The sequence below is a fragment of the Schistocerca piceifrons genome, chromosome 7 (assembly GCF_021461385.2).
Source record: "Schistocerca piceifrons isolate TAMUIC-IGC-003096 chromosome 7, iqSchPice1.1, whole genome shotgun sequence".
Taxonomy (NCBI): domain Eukaryota; kingdom Metazoa; phylum Arthropoda; class Insecta; order Orthoptera; family Acrididae; genus Schistocerca; species Schistocerca piceifrons.
The window spans coordinates 189443717-189463831 of NC_060144.1; the positions used below are offsets into that span (position 1 = coordinate 189443717).

The following is a 20115-nucleotide window of genomic DNA, read 5'->3' on the forward strand; positions in this document are numbered from 1 at the left end:
CCACACCGTCGTGTGCTCATTGTTGAACATTGAGCCTGCAACAGACAATCCCTACGTATTCCCATGATGATCCAAAGACATAGTCAATAACTATTGCAGTGGGCACAAGATCATCGAGACTGGACTGTGTATCAATGGAGTCATGTCCCCTGGTTGGTTGAATCACATACCTTGTTACATCATGTCGACAGTTGTGTCCAGATACATCATGATCTAGGCGAACAGCTGCTCGAAACATGGACCATACCACTGACGCAGGTTGGTGGGGGGGCATTCACCTGGGCTTCATGAGATCTGTGGTAGTAATTGCAGGCACCATAACAACTGTGGGCTACGTGAACATTACTGTGGACACCTGCAACCCTTGATGCTTGAGGTCTTCCTCAATGGCGATGGTGTATTCCAGCAGGATGACTGTTCATGTCACCTCACCAAATTCGCTTAATCTTAACTGGGACGCCAATGGGCGCCACCTCTGTACCTACGAACCACACGCCCATAATATGTGGAAACAGTGTAGCTTGTGCATAGACATCTGTTGCCACACACCTCCGGACAAGCTGCCAAGAACTTGTAGAACCATGCCACAGAGAATCGCTGCTGCATTTCGTTTCAAATGTGGACGAATATGCTGGTAAGCAGGTGGTCATAATGTTTTGGCTCGTCAGTGTTAATTTGAATTATAACAGGATGATCAAAAACTTTCCATTTGAAGGTCATATAGACCAGAATTGGTATTTCAATCGGGGAAAATCGCCATGAGAACGGCGGCAATAATCTCAGCAACTCACCTGGTTGATACCTGTTTGGTAAGTAAAACAGCATGTACAGATGTGTGAAGAGGTCAGTAACCGCTGTTGCTCATACTTGACAGACAGATCATCGACGCTTCATGGCCTTTTCTAAAGGACCCAGGCATCATAATCCAATGAGGACTATAGGGCAGGCACTCGAGTGTCTCCCACTCAAGTCGATGTAGCTTCTAAAAAAAAATGGCTCTGAGCACTATGGGACTTAACATCTGAGGTCATCAGTCCCCTAGAACTTAGAACTACTTAAACCTAACTAACCTAAGGACATCACACACATCCATGCCCGAGGCAGGATTCGAACCCGCGACCGTAGCGGTCGCGCGGTTCCAGCCTGAAACGCCTAGAACCGCTCGGCCATAGCGGCCGGCGTGTAGCTTCTGCATTACGACATTTGCGATATGGGGACGTGGGCTATCATGAAGCTGTAGCACACAATGTCACAGTTTTTCCTTAACGGCATGCCATACTTTCTCCAGTGTTGCGCAGTACCGTTCCCAGTAATGGAGAACGAGAAGGCTGATTCTCAGATTGACTGCCGTTTTGCGTCGAATCGCGACCAGCATGGAACTTGGTGCACCATTCCACAACAGTGGATTTTAACAGACATGTTGCCCCATACGCATTCTTCATTCTCTGATGTATGTCTACAGTGTTTGTCCTTCGGCAGCCAAGAAAAGAATAACAGCACGTTGGTCCTGTTTCGACGCATTTGGTAATAACATTGCCACAGTTCACGTTTCCGCATTTACCACACGCACGTCGGAAATACATGAGTGCCACAACAATCCTACATGTTCGTGCTTATACACCTGCATCGGATTCGCGCTACACTGCATACAAACTGCAGCAACACACTCAAACAGGTACTTTCTGATCACACCTTATATAAATGAAACACTGACCTGTTAATAAACAGTGCCTAGTTGTAACACAGTTTAATCAGAATCTTGGTCATCAAATAACTAAACATTTATTGCAAATTTTGTTTCAGTTGCTCAACTAGTGACATTGTAGTAGGATGCTGCACGGGCGAGCAAACAAAGTCTGTCCTCTCGAGCGCTAGTCATACGGGCTGCTGCGATCCTACATGACACTGAGTATGGACCCCAGATCTATTCAATATTTACATTGCAGTTGCAGGATCCAGACCAGAGCAGTCTACTAAGCAATATACTAAGATTCTGCCGCTGTCGAATTCTGACAAGTTTTTCCTCCACACATGGGTCATAACACAATCTCCTCACAACTAACCAACATTCAAATGCAATTCCTGAATGAGAAACACTTTGCTTACGATAATCTTTCTACACAAACAGAATGTTCATAGCGCCCGGTTGCACTGCAATACGAATTATTTATATATAAAACTAAGTCAGTTTTAACGTTTCTTGCGCGGCGCGAATGTAGCGGTAAAATTTTACTGGTCAGCAGTGTATATGAGTAAGTTTCAAGAAGGAAATAAGCGGTGGGGTGAGAGTAAAAAGTCGGATGTGATCTGTCCGGAACCACAGTGCAAATCTCAAGTGATTTACAGAAACCACGATAAACAAAATATGGATCGCCGAAGGGGTATGAACACCACTACTCCTGAATAAAAGTCCATTGTGCAAAGTTACAGCACCACTTCAATTGCTACGTGAGATAAAAACAAAATATTTAGAGTACATCTGCTTTCATTCAGAATGTACATTTAAAACCAGCTATCGAAGATTAACAGTAGGACTCATAATTTGTTGAAAAAAAAAACAGGAACACTTAGCTTTTTGTATCATTTTAGCACTTTTCAGCTTCATACTCGACTAGACCAACTCTGGCTACAGTGTTTATCCTCTCGTATTTCCGTTTGCCTGGTTTTTCAACAAGTGAAAGTTTGCTAGTGGTAACACTGGTTCCCGTCAGATCTCCAAAGTTAAGCGCTGTCGGGCAGGGCTAGCACTTGGATGGGTGACCATCCGGTCTGCCGAGCACTGTTGGCAAGCGGGGTGCACTCAGCCCTTGTGAGTCAAACTGAGAAGCTACTTGATTGAGAAGTAGCGGCTCTGGTCTCGTAAACTGACATACGGCCGGGAGAGCGGTGTGCTAACCACATGCCTCTCCATTTCTGCATCTAGTGAAGCCTGAGGATGAGTGAAGTCTAAGGACGACACGGCAGCCGGTCGGTACCGTTAACCCCCCCCCCCCCCCCCCCCCCGCTGTTCGGACGGAGTTTAGTTTAGAAAATTTCCTAAACTGGATTGGGCTTTCTGCCTAGAGAGGGCTTCTGCAGCGCAAGATGTTAGACTGCACAAGCATCAGAAAAAAATTCTCCTGAGTGGTCTATAAAAGTGAAGTGGATATTATTTTGATACAATAAACGACACTGAATTACAAAACCGTTACCCTCAAAATTTCCCATATTCTTTTTTTATTTTTTCTTTAATGTAGACCTATTCTTTTCATTTATTAATCGTTCGCCAACAAAATGCAGGCCTGTATACATCTCTTGGGCAAATTTCTTTCGCTCTCTACCTGCAACGTAGTGAACAAAGTACCGAACCATTCAATGTCATTTATGGGTCTGCAATCAATGGATATGCAATCTAAGGTGAACTCACTGTTTTAAGTTTTTATATTACGTAATGTCATATTTCCGTGTACTCTGTTACTAAATTTAGGGATGTGTAGAGGGTAATTCAGCTGCCCCTCTCTATGCCGTTTCATGCAACCCGCAATGTTAAAGTGACCAAAAACCACACGCGAGCGGTTGGTACGTGCAAACTTTTAGTCGTTCTGAAAAATAAACAAGGCCTTTTTGTAGCAAATTTTATGTAGTTAAATTTTGTTTGGGATACGTTTCCGCTAGAGGCCGAAGTACAAAAGCGACCTTCAAACGCATCTCCACCCCACATTCATCCCTCACAAGTCAAAATTTGTAGCATGTTGGTAGCACTCCCTCCTACCACAGTACAAATATTTCTGACTACGCGAACTATTCCCGATATTCAACCTTTTTTGGTCTCTATTGATTGGGCTATTACGCCACCAGCATAGTCGGCTATTTCGTTAACATTATTAATTTAAACGTGTCCGTGAGGGTAATGAAAAAAAAAGACTTTTGTAAACGTTAAGTTGAAACTAATTACGTTGACTATTCGTCCAAAATTAACCCTTACAAGCATAGAAGATTCGAAGTCAGAAGGCCTGACGAATACAACAATGCAATTTAATTTTACAATTTGCAAGTGCTCGATTAAGTCAGTGGCGTAGTACGGGCAATCAATGAAGACCAAAAAAGGTGGAATGTGGGGAAATAATTCGTGCAGTCGAACATTTTTTGGAGAGTGGTAGGAGGGAGCGCCATGAGCAACTTACTAGAAACCCTGACCGGTGGAGGCTTTGTGTTGGATTAGGAGTGCGTTCAAATGGCTCTGAGCACTATGGGACTCAACTGCTGTGGTCATAAGTCCCCTAGAACTTAGAACTACTTAAACCTAACTAACCTAAGGACATCACACACATCCATGCCCGAGGCAGGATTCGAACCTGCGACCGTAGCGGTCGTGCGGTTCCAGACTGAAGCGCCTTTAACCGCGCGGCCACTCCGGCCGGCAGGAGTGCGTCTGAAGATAACTTTTGTTAAGTTAACTAAAAAACTACGACTCTAGCGAAAACGTCTCCCAGTACAAAATTAAGTACATTAAATTTCCTAATTTTTCTGCAAGACTAACTCTTAGCACGTAGCGCACGAATGAATACGAAAATCTCGCGCTTGGTTTTTGAAGGCCAGATGTAACATTGTGGACTGCATAAATCGACATCGCTAGGGGCAGCTGAGTCTCCTTGCATACTCTTCAGTGACGACACAAGTAAATATGTTGAAAGGTAAATAAATTCCATGTGGATTATTAACAACCATAGAAAGGTGTGTTGTTGGTTTCGCTTCACATTAAATTCGACGTTGTGTTATTCGCTGTAGCTTGATACAATCTCATGCAAACGGCATGTCTTTTTCTTGGCTATGTGTTGCATGTCCGATATACAATGCCCTGTGTCGTACGATGATTAGCGGTCTCAGCGGTGATGCGGTCATCATGTCGTATCAAAGTCACTATCCACACGATTAAGGATTATATATATCCAAGAGTAAAAAAGCAAAAATTGGTAAGATCATTTTACTACTTAGAAGGTCCAGCAAAAAAGTTTCTCAGGCGGCGCACCGCATTACTGGCGGCTAGCGCGGCACTATACGGTAACCACACAAAATCAAAAAGATTTAGGATTATGAGTGTGTCACGAAAGGTGTTTCTTGTTTTTAGGAATATGAATTGCAAACCTCGACTACCTACACGCACCGTATAGGTTTGCGGACCACTAAAATTTGTGTGACAGAGAGCGCAGGTGGCCCTGCGAGCGCGCAGCTACCGGCAAGTCTGTATTTTGGATGAAAGACACATTGTTGCAGTCACTGAACACTTTTAAGGTACAGCAGGGCAAAGCGGCATTATAACATGCAATTTGTTCTTCTAAAGTACGGGAACCGTGGGCGGGAGTTCGTCGTATCAGCATTGGAATCATAGCGCGTCAGTAGAAAAAGATGACAACCAGCTTTATTACAAAACATGACACAAATTCTACTCAATCCTGACTAATAAAATTCTTCTGACACTAATAAAGGCGGAAACATGAGAACTGTTATGATATGCTCTGCGCGACCGGAGTCGTACTATCAGTGTTTCTTAGTCATGTTTATGAAATGATAAATCGTTCGTTATCCAGTAACTGTTCATTACTTAATATAATAATAATACCATGGATTTTATAATAATAATACCATGGATTTTTGAAGTGAATAGTAAAACAGCAAACTCGTGCCACTTTCTAAACAAAAACGCAACAGCAGAAGAGAGATAGTTACCTTTTCTTCGTCCGTAGGGCCCGGCAAACGTCGTATTCTTCCCAATAACATTTTCATCGATGTATTTTATTAACTTCGATGTCTCTTCAGTTTTCTTTGGTGGGGTGGTGGAGCTAATCTTTCTAGCACGCAACGGATATTCTTCCGGCAAAGAATAAAATCTTCTATTCCCAAATGTTTTCTTAGAAGTCATTATCACACAGACTTCTCTTAAAACATAACACGTTCACTCACAAACAATAGCGCCGCGTTACCACGTCTTGCGTCGTTAACGGCGAACGAGTAAATTAACCTAACACGCGCTTCCAGCGAAAACGCAACACTGTCTGCGAACCCCAGCGCTGGCTACATGCTTCTGTTTTCTGCTCTGCAGTGCTGCCAACACAAACCGCTGTTGTCACTGACCGTCTCAATCTGTCGAGAATATTGCAAAAACTGCAGCAACTGTTTTCGGCGCGAAAGAAAAATGTTATAATTGCAGAGTTACGCGGTTCTGTAGTAAACAAAATACACGGGATTAATGGCGGGATTTCTCCGATAAATAAATGCACTTTAGATAATCGTAAGTAAAATACGATTACTGGAAGTTTAATTAACCCATAATACGTGCATCATCAAGGCAGATCCTGAAAATAATAAACGGCACTCAGTACTGTTCGTCTATTAAAAGATTCTAGTAAGCAGTATTCCGATTACGGTGAACACTACAGTAATTACCGTCTCCGTGATGGATAATCAGTGTTAAGGTAACTTGCCTAAACGAGAGCTCAGGACTCAGCAAAATGTTTACAGATATCTGCAAAATCATTAGAAACATTATTCGTTATATGGCATGATACATTTGAAAACTCAGATGTTATAACTGAAAAAGGCAAATATAAGAACCTCCGAAGAACATGCACTACACGATATGCATTATAAAACTGTTCACAACATGTAAGTAAGCAAAAGTAAAATTACATAAAAGTTTATCAGTATATCCAGTACGTTGGTAACAAGAAACGAAAAGCAGTATTCCTATGTGAAATACAAGACATTATGCGCCATTGAACCTGGGCTAACTGAGAGTCAGATAGGTAATTTGACAATGAAGGTCCTGCCATGAGATGACTGGCTGTTTGTGTTGTCCTCATCATTTCATCATCATTCATGCAAGTGGCAAGATTGGACTGAGAAAAGGTTGGGAATTTGCACGAGCACTGTTAACCGTGCAGTTGAGCACCCCACAGTCCAAAACATCATCATCAATGAAGGACTTTATGTTATTCAGTCATTTCTTTAGATCTAAACATTAAGATGGTGGAGTTTGTGTATACTGGATATTAAAATAGAGAATCTCCTATTACAATAATTAAATATAATTTGAATGTCATAGCATTCCCCATAGTAGAGGGACAAGAAAAGCTGTAGGATCAAACAGAATGGATGAGCAATGAAGCATTGGAACAGCTCAGGAAGCTGTAGGAAATGAAATGAATAGGTCTAGGTGAAAACTATAAAATGTTACAAAAAAGTGCAGAACAAACAGAGGCAAAAGTCAGAAAAATTAACACCAATATAATGAACCCAAGAAATAAGATAAAGGCTGCTTGGGATAAAATTAATGCCGAAAGAAAACAAAAAGATGTATCAAACAAAGAGACAGGGGTAAGGTCAGTGAAAATAGGCAACTCAACATTTACAGATGGTATAGAAAGCAAACATGCTCAATAATAATTATGTAAATGTGGTAGACAACTGGAAAGAAAAAGTCCAAAAACAAAGGACACTAGCATATAAAAAAAATCATACAGTGCCATGTTCTCAGAACTTGTCACAAAAGGTGGACTGAATAAAATTGTAGAGAAACTAAAGAGAAAAAAAGGTCAGCTGGTGATTATGAAAAATCAAATCGCATAATATGGTCAGTAAGTGAGCAAATAATCACACCATTGCTGGATGTAGCAAACAGGTCTTACAGAGATACAATTTTGGCAGAAAAAGCAGGGTTTTGCCTTTGTACAAGGAAGGGGAATAGAATAGAGTACAACAGTACAGATTCTTTATTGTCACGTGACATGCCATGTACAATCATTTGACTGAAACATTATGAAAAGGATAGTTGCTATTCACCATATAGCGGACATGAGGAGTCACAGATAGGCACAACAAAAAGACTGTCAGAAAGTGAGCTATCAGCCAACAAGGCTTTTGTCAAACACACGCACATGATCACAGTCTCAGGCGGTTGAAGCTCACTTTCTGACAGTCTTTTTGGTGTGCCTATCTGTAACTCAGCATCTCTGCTACACCATGAGCAGCAACTATGCTTTTCATAGTATTGTTGAATTCCATCCTTGTTTGATTGAAATGTTAATGACTTGTCAATGAGTTCAGTATATTCCTACACAGGTATATATAAAAACAACATACTCATATGTTAAAAGAAAGTGTATGCACACACATGTAAGCATGTAACAATATAACAATGACCCGAACAACTACAGACCAGTTTCACAACTACAGAACAGTTTCACTGATATGAAGTTTCTCTAAAATCCTGGAAATGCTTATGTATAATTTATTTCTTGTCTTTCTGGACAAACACAACATTCTTGTACACATGGCCTATTTGAGAAACGATTTGCCACACAAATGCCTCATTGTTTGGCTGTCCTCCTGCCCCTCCCTCCCACTATTTCCATTGTACATTTTCACTCTGCCACTTGCCCACTAGTGGTGATACACCTTGTATACAAATCTTGCACTTGGGCACCCCAAGTCCCCCTGTCAGTTTGACACTCCAAGTGGCCACTCCTAATGTGGTACACCCCGCACAGAAATCTTCCAGTTGTGGCACCCCTCTTCGTGTGGCGTCCCAAGCGGTGGGTTATGTCTTTTGGGCCTTAAACTGGCACTGCTTGTACCATCACATCATGGTTTCTGAAAGGGTAAATCTACAGACTCAGCAATTGCCAGTCTGACAGAATATGTTATACAGTATAACACCATACTAACTGTTAGTTGACTGTGACTGTTTGAAAGATATGAAAAGGTTTATTTTACAAACTGCTACCAGTCACAAATTTTTCGTTGACATATTTAAATTATTTAATAAAATAATACTCATCCTAAGGCCAATGGTGATACTGAACACGTGACTAGAAGACACCCATTTCAAATGAACGACGACAACTGAGGTTTGTACCTCAAAACACATTGCATTATTAGATAATTTAAGTAATTCACCAAAAATTTGTGATTGCTGGTGGTCACTGATAAACCTTTTCATGTTCTACAATCATTAGATGAAAAAAATTTTATATCTGCAATATTTTAGGATCTCTCAAAAGCATTTGACATCACAGCCCACAAAATACTGATACAAAAACTGGAAAACTCGGCATTTGAGGGCAAATAGGAGTGTGGATACTATCATACCTGTGCAACAGGAAACTCTATATGTCAATAAGGAACTCATACCAATCAGAAATGAAAGCTACCAAATATGCAGTGTTTCAGGGTTCACAAACAGTGCCATTGCTATTCAACCTGTTTATAAATTATATGGGTGTCAAAGAGAAAGAGATTAAAATATTGTATATAGATGTCATGACAATACTGAACAGTGACAAAAATGTGTAACAGCTTGAGAGAAGAGCACGTATTTCTACAAATGTTGCAACTCAGTGGGCCATGAAAAATGAAATTATTCTGCACCTGTAAGACTATGTATGTGATGTTTAGAAAAAGAGAGATGTCTCAGCATGTGGATTACGAGGTGGGTGATACAAAGCTGGAAGAACTAGAATCCACTAGATTCTTGGGTATTACTGTGGATAATGAGCCGAAATGGAAACAATATATTTTAATTCTGTCTTTAAGAAACTCAACTTGGTCATATTCATAATGAAGCAGCTATCACCTATGATGTACAGCTTCTGTGCACAGTGTACCATGGACTCTTTGAACTGTACCAGCAACGATAACATGCATCACACAAGATTGTTGGGAGAGGATTACAATGGTATTCTTTACACCCACAGGCAGTTGAGGAAGAACAAGATACAAAGCATACCCCACCGACTGACAAACATTGGGAAAGGATCTCAATACTTGGCTATGAAGCTACTAAAAACAAACAACCTGTGAGTGATAATATGCATGACATGAACTTCACAAAGAAATTAAGAGACCATCTGCTGGAAAGCAATTTTAAAGTGTCAAAATTTGTATGTATTGTTCTTTATAATGAGTTGTGTTAGAGAGAGTGATGAAAATGGTGGCTCCTTAGGAAATAAATACTAATGAATGTTTTCTATTTTTGATGTGTCCTATATTACATGTACATTTATTGAACACAATACAATGGCATAGAATCAAATCAAATTCAATCCAATCCAATTCAGTTCAACCCTTACTTATCTACATTTGCCATATAGTACCTGGTCTGCGTCATTCACCAGGTGTGGCTGGACAAACTGTGTCAAATTTACAATATAAGTAAATTACAATACAAATGATATTGCAACGAATTTAAACAAATTAAAAATATGCTTTGCACTCTGCACAATACTGTTCATACTGTTAGTGTTTCTTAGTAGTCTCTACCATGTGATGAAGTGTTTGTTATCCAGTAATTGTTCATTATCTAATGTACTGACAATACCATTAACATTTATGTATATAGAGAATAACACCGGTCCTATCACACTTCCCTGGGGCTCTCCTGATGATACCCTTGTCTCTGGCGAACACTCGCCGTTGAGGATAACTTACTGGGTTCTATTACTTAAGAAGTCTTCGAGCCGCTCACATGTCTGTGAACTTATTCCATATGCTTGTACCTTCATTAACTACCTGTGGTGGGACACTGTGTCAAATGCTTTCGGAAATCTAGAAATATGGAATCTGCCTGTTGCCCTCCATCCATAGTTTGCAGCATATCATGACAAAAGGGCAAGCTAAATTTTGCGTGAGCGATGCTTTCTAAAACCATGCTGATTCATGGAGATAAGTGTCTCAATCTGAAGAAAGTTTAATGTATTGGAAGTTAGAGTATGTTCAAGGATTTTGCAGCAAACCGAAGTTAGGAATACTGATCTGTATTTTGTTTGTCTCTTCTTTTACCCTTCTTATATACTGGAGTCACCTATGGTTTTTTCCAGTCTCTTGGGACTTTGTGCTAGGCGAGAGATTCACGATAATGCCGGCAAGGTAAGGGGCCAATGCCTTTGAGTACTATTTGTAAAACTTAATTGAGATCCCATCCGGACCTGGTGATTTATTTGCTTTCAAATCTTTCAGCTGCTTGTGCACACAAGGATGCTTATTACTATGTCATCCATATGGGAGTCTGTCTGGTGGTCAAATGGCGTATGTTCGCATGATTTTTCTGTGTGAACGATTTTTTGAATGTGAAGTTTAAAACTTCAGTGTTTGTTTTGCTATCTTCAACTGCCACACCAAACTGGTCAACAAGGGACTGAATGGAAGCTTTAGATCTGCTTAGCAATTTTACATAGGATCAGAATTTTCTCGCATTCTCTACCAGATCTTTTGCTCAGGTGTGATGGTGGTAGTTGTATGCTTCACGCATAGATCTTTTCACATATGCACAAATCTCTACTAACCTTTGCTTATCGTCTTTTGCGCATTCTCTTTGAGCTGAGAGCGCAACACTTTCTGCTTCCTCAGCATCTTCTGAATTTCATTATTAAACCATGGCAAATCTTTTCCATCCTTTATCCAGTTATTAGGCACATAACTTTCCAAACCACGTTTTATAATGTGCTTAAACTTTGCCCATAATTTCTCTCCATCCGTAGTACCGGAACTAAGTGATGTCAGTTCACTGTGTAAGTGAGATGTTAAAACTCCTTTTTGTAATGTTACTCGGTTCGCATGTCACAATGGCTTGAATGTCAGTGATGTTGTCAGACACTTTAATGTGAATGTCCACATTTTGTCATTTTGTGGCATGCTCATCAAATGTTCAAAAGTGTGTGAAATCTTATGGGACTTAACTGCTAAGGTCATCAGTTCCTAAGCTTACACACTACTTAACCTAAATTATCCTAAGGACAAACACACACAGCCATGCCCAAGGGAGGATTCGAATCTCCGCCGGGACCAGCCTGGCATGCTCATCACCCATGCTGATTTTTAACAAGAAAAGAACTGTCTATGTTTTGCATTTCAATCAAGTCTCGACAGGTGTGTGCATGTTGTTTTTGTTTAGGAGTCAAGGTGTACAGGGCAAACTTTGCATACACTTTACGCTTTTTCAAAATATTCTGGAGAATGTCCTGAACACTTGATTCAGAAATGTTGCTTCATTGTGATTTATGATAGAACATTAACACACAATGGTCACATGTCCACTGCTTAACACTGTCTGCTGCAACTGACTGGTTGAATGCACATCTGCTATTTACAGTTTTTAGTTCAAGCTGCCACCATAGTTACTGCACCGACATCACTTATATACCAGGAATAAAATCACTCATGGAACTTTTTTGATTACCTCAAACAAAAACAAGATACCAAAGTGGGACATATCAGAAAACCTCTACAATTAATTAGTTGTTTTGTATTTCCGTTGGCCCTCGTAGAATGATCAATCAGGAAATAGGTTCTTAACAGATAAGAAAAACAGGTTATGCAATCTACCAACATTTTATTTATTACAATAAAAATACAAGGATTTAAAAATCTGGGCAAGAATGCTATGGCTATTTCACACATAAGGTTTTATAAAATTATCTGTTGATACAGTCTATAATGTGCAATTAAAGTTTTGTCCTAATTTGTTAGGCCCATCACCATTTAGTTTTCTTCGTGTTTGAAACACTAAATACTGAAAATATATAAGGCATCATGTCAACTACAGGTTGGCCATTCCAGCCATGAGCAAACATTATGTTAACAAACTATTTATTGTGAAAATATCTACTACATTTATGAAATTTCACAACCCTGATGTAGATGGCAGAACACTTACTCTTTTATATTCAATAAACAACTAATTCTTTTGGATGATAAAGCTTTTATATCCTTCAATAAATTCTTGTAAACAATTCTATAAACATTAGTTAATATATCTGTGCAAGAGTGAGTTGTTGACACCAATATGTAATAGGTGAATATTAATGAGCCCCCTGGACTTTTTTGAAGGTACGGACTTTGGCACATTAATTACAAGCATAATTGAACAACAGAATGAAGACAGTGGGGGACAAAAATTACACAGTAGGCCCTGAAATAAGGCCTTTATCATAGAGATTGATAATGGATTCAGCTATGATACGAGCAGTTCTCTTGAGGTAACCACCACTCGTCAGCATTACAACAGGTATGTGACGCTCATTAGCCTTCATGAATACCAGTTCATCTCTGCGTATAATACCCTGCAAAAAGAGACTGAGTGTCACTTACTGCATACACAATTCATCAAGAACATTGGAATACTTGCAAATGATTACCAAACAGGATTATAAATATATTATGAAAAGAATGCAGGTAGCATGGTGTCTAGTCTCACTGCATCTGAGATTAATGTGTTCTTTCACAAAATAGTGCTGGTGTATGCACACCACTATTCCACTGGAAGTTCAATAAAGTAAGAAAGTGATTTTCACTATGGCATTGGAGAAATATACGGTGATCAGGAACAGTCCTGAAAGCTTGTAAGAGTGTTACAAGGTAGACTCTGCTGAGAAATAAGTGGCATGAAAAATAAATCCAACACATTTCACTATTTCTGAGTTAATTAGCAACAAAGTTAGCCAATCAGGCTGTTGTGTGTGAAAATTCAAGTGGCCCGCCAGATGCAATTCCTGTCAGTTGTTCACGCAGTATGATGATAATCCATGAAACTGCTCAGCCTTTAGCTCATGTTTGATCCTTCCTACCATACCATGTCCAATTTTTGAATCACTCTCTTGTTCAGTTTTAGGAAACCAGACAAAGAACGTGTTACAAAATTGCCTCTGGCAGGTTGCTTGAATATGCACGCGCAGCAGCTGGAATGGCTGACTTCAATGCTAATTAATTCAAAAAATGGCACAATGTATCAATTTTTTTCTTAACAATTATTTCTCAGCACAATCTATCCTGCAATACTCTTACAAGCTTTTCAGACTGTTTCTGACCACATAGTATAAAAAAGGACTACGATAAACATATGTGATTAAAACTATCATTGGAGCCAGTGACCTTATTCAATGAAGAAGCACAACACCCACAGCAACAACTGATGAAGTGTGCCTAAATCTAATATTACTAGTGGCTGTAGAAGTTTTTTGTTCATCTAAATTTAGAATGTGCTACAGAGATGGTGGTGTTACAGTACAGGGGTGGTTTTCATGGTTATGAATGTTGTTACCTTGTTGTGCTTAAAAAAAAAAGCATTAAATGCATAAAGATGTGAACACATTTGAGAAACTGTATACCACAAACAGTAGAGAAACAGTTCTGAGATGATGACTGACTGTTTGTATCAGCCTGCCATTCCTCCAGACACCGACACCTCATTGAAAGTGTCCCAGGCAGAGTTCAAGCCACCAAAAGGGCAAATGGTGGATACAGCTCATATTAATGTCCACTAATAGGTGTCTGGATACTTTTGATCAGATGGTGTACAGTGATTTATACTTATGTTCAATTTCTCTTTTTCAAACCCCCCCCCCTCCCTCCCCCTCTCTCCTTCCTATCATATGTGTACACACACACAGTTTTATTCATTCAACCTTCCAAGCAAGGAGCAAGGTGTCTGTAATATTCATATTCATAGCAAGTAAATCTGGCATGTTTCAGTGAAACATAATTACAGGAAAACCCAACTTCTGCCACTTGTTTCACTCATTTTTTTAAAATTTTTGTTGCAAAAAAAGCAAAAAGTGTTTTTCTCCCTGTAAACTTGTCAGCAATAAATATAGCTGAGGAAAAACAAAAAGAGGGACAAAAATATTTTTGTTTTTTCTCTTTGAAATAAAGAATACATTTCCAGAAATGAGACAAAGCATCAAAACATCTGCTGTGACAGATATTTAAATGTTAAACATCCATATAGCCTCAGACATTCTGAAATTGTTTTTGCTCACATCCTGCAAACCATTACAACCTTGCATAATGGTTTGGTTAAGTTCACACTTTGTTTGATAGAAAAAGCTCTAGAACTAACACTAAACCCTTAGTTTGTATTAAGCCAATCTCTGCCACATAGTGCCTCCACCCCCATCCCCCTCCTTTTCCAGGTTAGTAGTGCAAACTTGGCAGAAGAACCGCTGGTAGTACACACAAAAAGTATTGACAAATAGGAGTCTGTAAGATACATCAGCTGTACTGTTATCATCAAACAAACTGACCAGTGTAAGTTAGAATTCCTAAATGACAAATAAGCCTTACATGAAATATCAAAGAGATTTTACACGAGACAAGTTTGGTAGCCAAGTACTGACATACATTTAATTAATGAAGTATTAAACACCTGCCTCAGGGTAGTATACGAAGAAGACATTCTTTCTGTGCATACCTTGATTGCCTTGAATTAAATTTAAAAGTCTGCTATACAAGTGATATAATTGTGGCAGCAACAGAGTGCATACTGAAATGGAGAGTAATTGAACACCACAAAGTGCATTCTGCATCTGTTTAAAATAGTTCTTGACATGGGATTCACATGACCTAAGCATAAGTTCGCAGATGGTTGACAATGAATTTGACAAGGTGTGTCTTAAGGGACAGTTATTGCTCCATATTAGAGAAATAATCCTCAAAAACACTCAAAAACAGTTTAGCATCATTTCATGTATGACTTCTGTTCGGTCATTATTTTTAAGTATGAGAATGAGGTGCCACACCTTCTGTAGTCCATTATAAGCTAACCTGAACATTAATGGATAACTGCTGTGAGTTTCAGAACAGATTCCTTCCCCTACAACGGCTAACAAAAATGAACCTTGAATCCGAATTCTTCTGAAGAATTCTTGGGTTGCACGCATTCAATATATAGTGAATTGTCGCTGAAACTGTCACTGCATTAATCATATTAATTCTAATTTGATAACTAGTACAGTGCTTCACAGAAGTATGTGCCTCCTATTACCACAAAATTATTGACCATTTCTAGTCTGCCAAATTTTGATGCTTTGTCACTCCACCTGTTGGGTCACTTGAAGTTTTAAATTTCCAAGATGTGTGTCCCCTGATGTCTACACTGTAGAAAGATATTTGCAGCTACAGCTAAAAACTAAATAAATTACTGCTCCATTCACTTTACCTTACCTGTGAAGAAACAGACAGAAGACCAAGCCTATCTCCATCAAGGATATCTGTTCCTGCATTATAAACTATTATGTCTGGATGAAATTCTCTGAGTGCTTCCTCCAGATTACTGCAAAGAGATATGGAATGTCATTTAGATAAATCCTCTGAACAACAGAACTCTATTAAACTTTACATCTAGTGTGCTGTGTCATTCTGAGAGTACCAGAGGTACTTTGTGTGCAAGAAGACTGCATATGAAATTTGAATACTAATAAGAGAAATGAACAGTAATGTCAGTTGCTGTCATACACAGTCAGTGTACCGAGGAATTAAATATACCACTTCCACACAAAAGAAACAAGACTGCTCACATTATTAAGGGGCTATCTGTTGTAGTGTATTAATGTGTTACTTTTCCAGATTTGTTTATTTTCTCCACCTTTATATCACTAAAGCTAGCTGTTTTATGACTGCTAACTAGTTTCTCATCAAACTCAGAAACTAGCTTATTATCTTCTAACTTTATTTATTTGTGGATCTTAGTCTCTTTCCATATAAAGTCTTCATGCTGTCTGCCTAAAACATGTAATTCCCAGGCTACTAAAAGTGCATACCTAACAGTCAGTTTTGACCAAACAGTAGTATGTTTCAAAGAAGCTCACAAAGTTTGATAACTGAATAGGTTTTCTTAAAACTATATACACTCCTCCTCTGAAAAGCATTTTACCCCCTCTGTGGGCTGAGTATAAAATGGGATCAATATCTAACGTTTTCAGTGAAGCAAGACATGGAAGGTCCTCAATAGACTGAGAACTGGAACATTTCGGTGTAAGGTAAACATGAATAAATGGGAATATACAGGGTGTTACAAAAAGGTACGGCCAAATTTTCAGGAAACATTCCTCACACACAAAGAAAGAAAATATGTTATGTGGACATGTGTCCGGAAACGCTTACTTTCCACATTAGAGCACATTTTATTACTTCTCTTCGAACCACATTAATCATGGAATGGAAACACATGGCAACAGAACGTTCCAGCGTGACTTCAAAAACTTTGTTACAGGAAACGTTCAAAATGTCCTCTGTTAGCGAGGATACATGCATCCACCCTCCGTCACACGGAATCCATGATGCGCTGATGCAGCCCTGGAGAATGGCGTATTGTATCACAGCCATCCACAATACGAGCACGAAGAGTCTCTACATTTGGTACCGGGGTTGCGTAGACAAGAGCTTTCAAATGCCCCCACCAATGAAAGTCAAGAGGTTTGAGGTCAGGAGAGCGTGGAGGCTACGGAATTGGTCCGCCTCTACCAATCCATCGGTAACCGAATCTGTTGTTGAGAAGCGTAAACCGAATCTGTTGTTGAGAAGTGTACGAACACTTCGACTGAAATGTGCAGGAGCTCCATCGTGCATGAACCACATGTTGTGTCGTGCTTGTAAAGGCACATGTTCTAGCAGCACAGGTAGAGTATCCCGTATGAAATCATGATAACGTGCTCCATTGAGCATAGGTGGAAGAACATGGGGACCAATCAAGACATCACCAACAATGCCTGCCCAAACGTTCACAGAAAATCTGTGTTGATGACGTGATTGCACAGTTGCGTGCGGATTCTCGTCAGCCCACACATGTTGATTGTGAAAATTTACAATTCGATCACGTTGGAAGGAAACCTCATCTGTAAAGAGAACATTTGCACTGAAATGAGGATGAACCATTCGCAGAAGTGTACTCGTGGAGGCCAATCAGCTGCTGATAGTGCCTGCACACGCTGTACATGGTACGGAAACAACTGGTTCTCCCGTAGCACTCTCCATACAGTGACGTGGTCAACGTTACCTTGTACAGCAGCAACTTCTCTGATGCTGACATTAGGGTTATCGTCAACTGCACGAAGAATTGCCTCGTCCATTGCAGGTGTCCTCGTCGTTGTAGGTCTTCCCCAGTCGCGAGTCATAGGCTGGAATGTTCCGTGCTCCCTAAGACGCCGATCAAGTGCTTCGAACGTCTTCCTGTCGGGACACCTTCGTTCTGGAAATCTGTCTCGATACAAACGTATCGTGCCACGGCTATTGCCCCGTGCTAATCCATACATCAAATGGGCATCTGCAAACTCCACATTTGTAAACATTGCACTGACTGCAAAACCAGGTTCGTGATGAACACTAACCTGTTGATGCTACGTACTGATGTGCATGATGCTAGTACTGTAGAGCAATGAGTTGCATGTCAACATGAGCACCGAAGTCAACATTACCTTCCTTCAATTGGGCCAACTGGCGGTGAATCGAGGAAGTACAGTACTGACTGACAAAACTAAAATGAGCTCTAACATGGAAATTAAGTGTTTCCGGACACATGTTCTCATAACATCTTTTCTTTATTTGTGTGTGAGGAATGTTTCCTGAAAGTTTGGCCGTACCTTTTTGTAACACCCTGTATATCAGAGGATGAGCTATGTGAGTGTGGTGAACCTCAACACCACCAGCACCTACTCAACTGCACCGAACTGGCACAACTTGTCTCGATGGATGAACTGTTGTCTCCAATGACAAGGTAGTTCATACAGCGGTATTCTGGGCACCACATGGAATGTAATTATGTATATCTATTTTGTAATATAGTTTGTTCTAGACATGTGTAAGTAAACAAATAAAAATGAAGCAACTTATAGACTGATATCTGATTTTGTTCATTGAGACTGCACAGGATTTCAAACTGTTGCACATTTCACATGACACAATAAGTTGTGTGCACATTCGTTAATGGTCAACTATTATAAAGCAACATCGATTAAATTAACACCGAAATTTTTTACAAACACCAATATGTGCAGAAAGGACAAATCTTCATCTACAGTAAAGCAAGATTTTTCATGGGAAAAAATTATTCACAATTAAACTGATTACATTATTTTGTTTAGTAGTTTCTAGTACGTTAATACTTGTAGAATGGCTTTTCTGTACATTTTGGAGTATTCAAAGTTATGTACATAGAAAGAGAAAGAAGAACCAATGAAAGGAGCTCAGAAGCTATCAAGAGAGAAGAACATAAGAAACAGACAATAATTCCTCTCTTACTATTACTTTTTTAGGGTATCTGTTATCACTGGAATTAACTCACTTGTTTTTCTTCAGGTACCAATAGTGTGAAAAGGAAGTAGACAGTTGTGTTACACAGTAACCACAATAACTTTTACTTCTTCATATACATGTCTTCAAGCAGTTGACACGTACACTGTAGGACCTTTTACCTCATTCTGAAAACTTGGAAACAAGTTTTCAGACTTCCTTGGATAATATTTTGTCCAGTTTTTTAAGTATAAATGGCCAGGAGAGTGTGATTTATTTCTAAATAAGGGAGTGAGATTCTCTTAATTACATTTCTGCTGTGTTCAATCAGCTTTAAGCTATAGTATTGTCCAGAACAACAATTGGGCTAGCTTACATTCTTTGGCAAAGTTACTGAGATGCTTTTGCTCACTTCTTTGTTACATGCAAGATTGCACTTCTAAGTGTCTGTAAATAGCTGCTGCAATTTTGCACTAATTCATATCCCACTGCCGTGATGATTTCCCGTACACAACCACTAAACAAAGATAAGCCAACACCGATTCAGCTCACTGAATCATAAATATTGGCCTTGAACTTGGAAATTCTATTACTGTTTCAGCAATATAAAAATCATTTTATAGACAGGATGACATATACAACTGAGCAGCAGGGTAGTTAATATATAGCTTTTTTAAAGTACATGAAGGAGACATGTATGAAATAATGTTTTAACTCCTGAATAAGAATTTTGTTGTGGTGTTTAAGGATTTTTAATCATGTCTGTCACTTTTATGTGAAAATATTGGATGTATAGGTAGACCAAAGCAGCATGATGGGATCTTCCAGCAAAAATAAATATCATTGCCTGGAGATGAACAGATGCTCCATGAAAATATGGGAAAGCTTCTGTGACATCAGCAAACTCAACACCTGGGAGCTTCAACAACACAATACTCATTATTGGTCTGAATGATTCAGAAAAAACTGTTGAACTTGAAACAGCTGTCTATGAATTCTTGGAACAAGTCCTTAACATAGCTTATCATGCTGATCAAAACAGCTGTTAGAGAGCTGTGCCTGCTAGGAATTTTGATTGCA

General features: G+C 39.4%; 1 protein-coding gene across 1 annotated transcript in view; it reads right to left on the bottom strand.

Annotated features, from left to right (window-relative positions):
* Nucleotides 1–12344: 12344 nt before the first annotated feature.
* Nucleotides 12345–20115, bottom strand: part of LOC124804959 (histone deacetylase 11) — an 84674-nt gene continuing 76903 nt past the window's right edge. The window contains exons 7-8 of the mRNA XM_047265351.1: nucleotides 15973–16081; nucleotides 12345–13094 (exon numbers count right to left, since the gene is read on the bottom strand). Of these exons, the coding sequence (XP_047121307.1) occupies nucleotides 12930–13094; nucleotides 15973–16081 (274 nt within the window). The 3' untranslated portion in view covers nucleotides 12345–12929. The remainder of the gene's footprint in view (nucleotides 13095–15972; nucleotides 16082–20115) is intronic.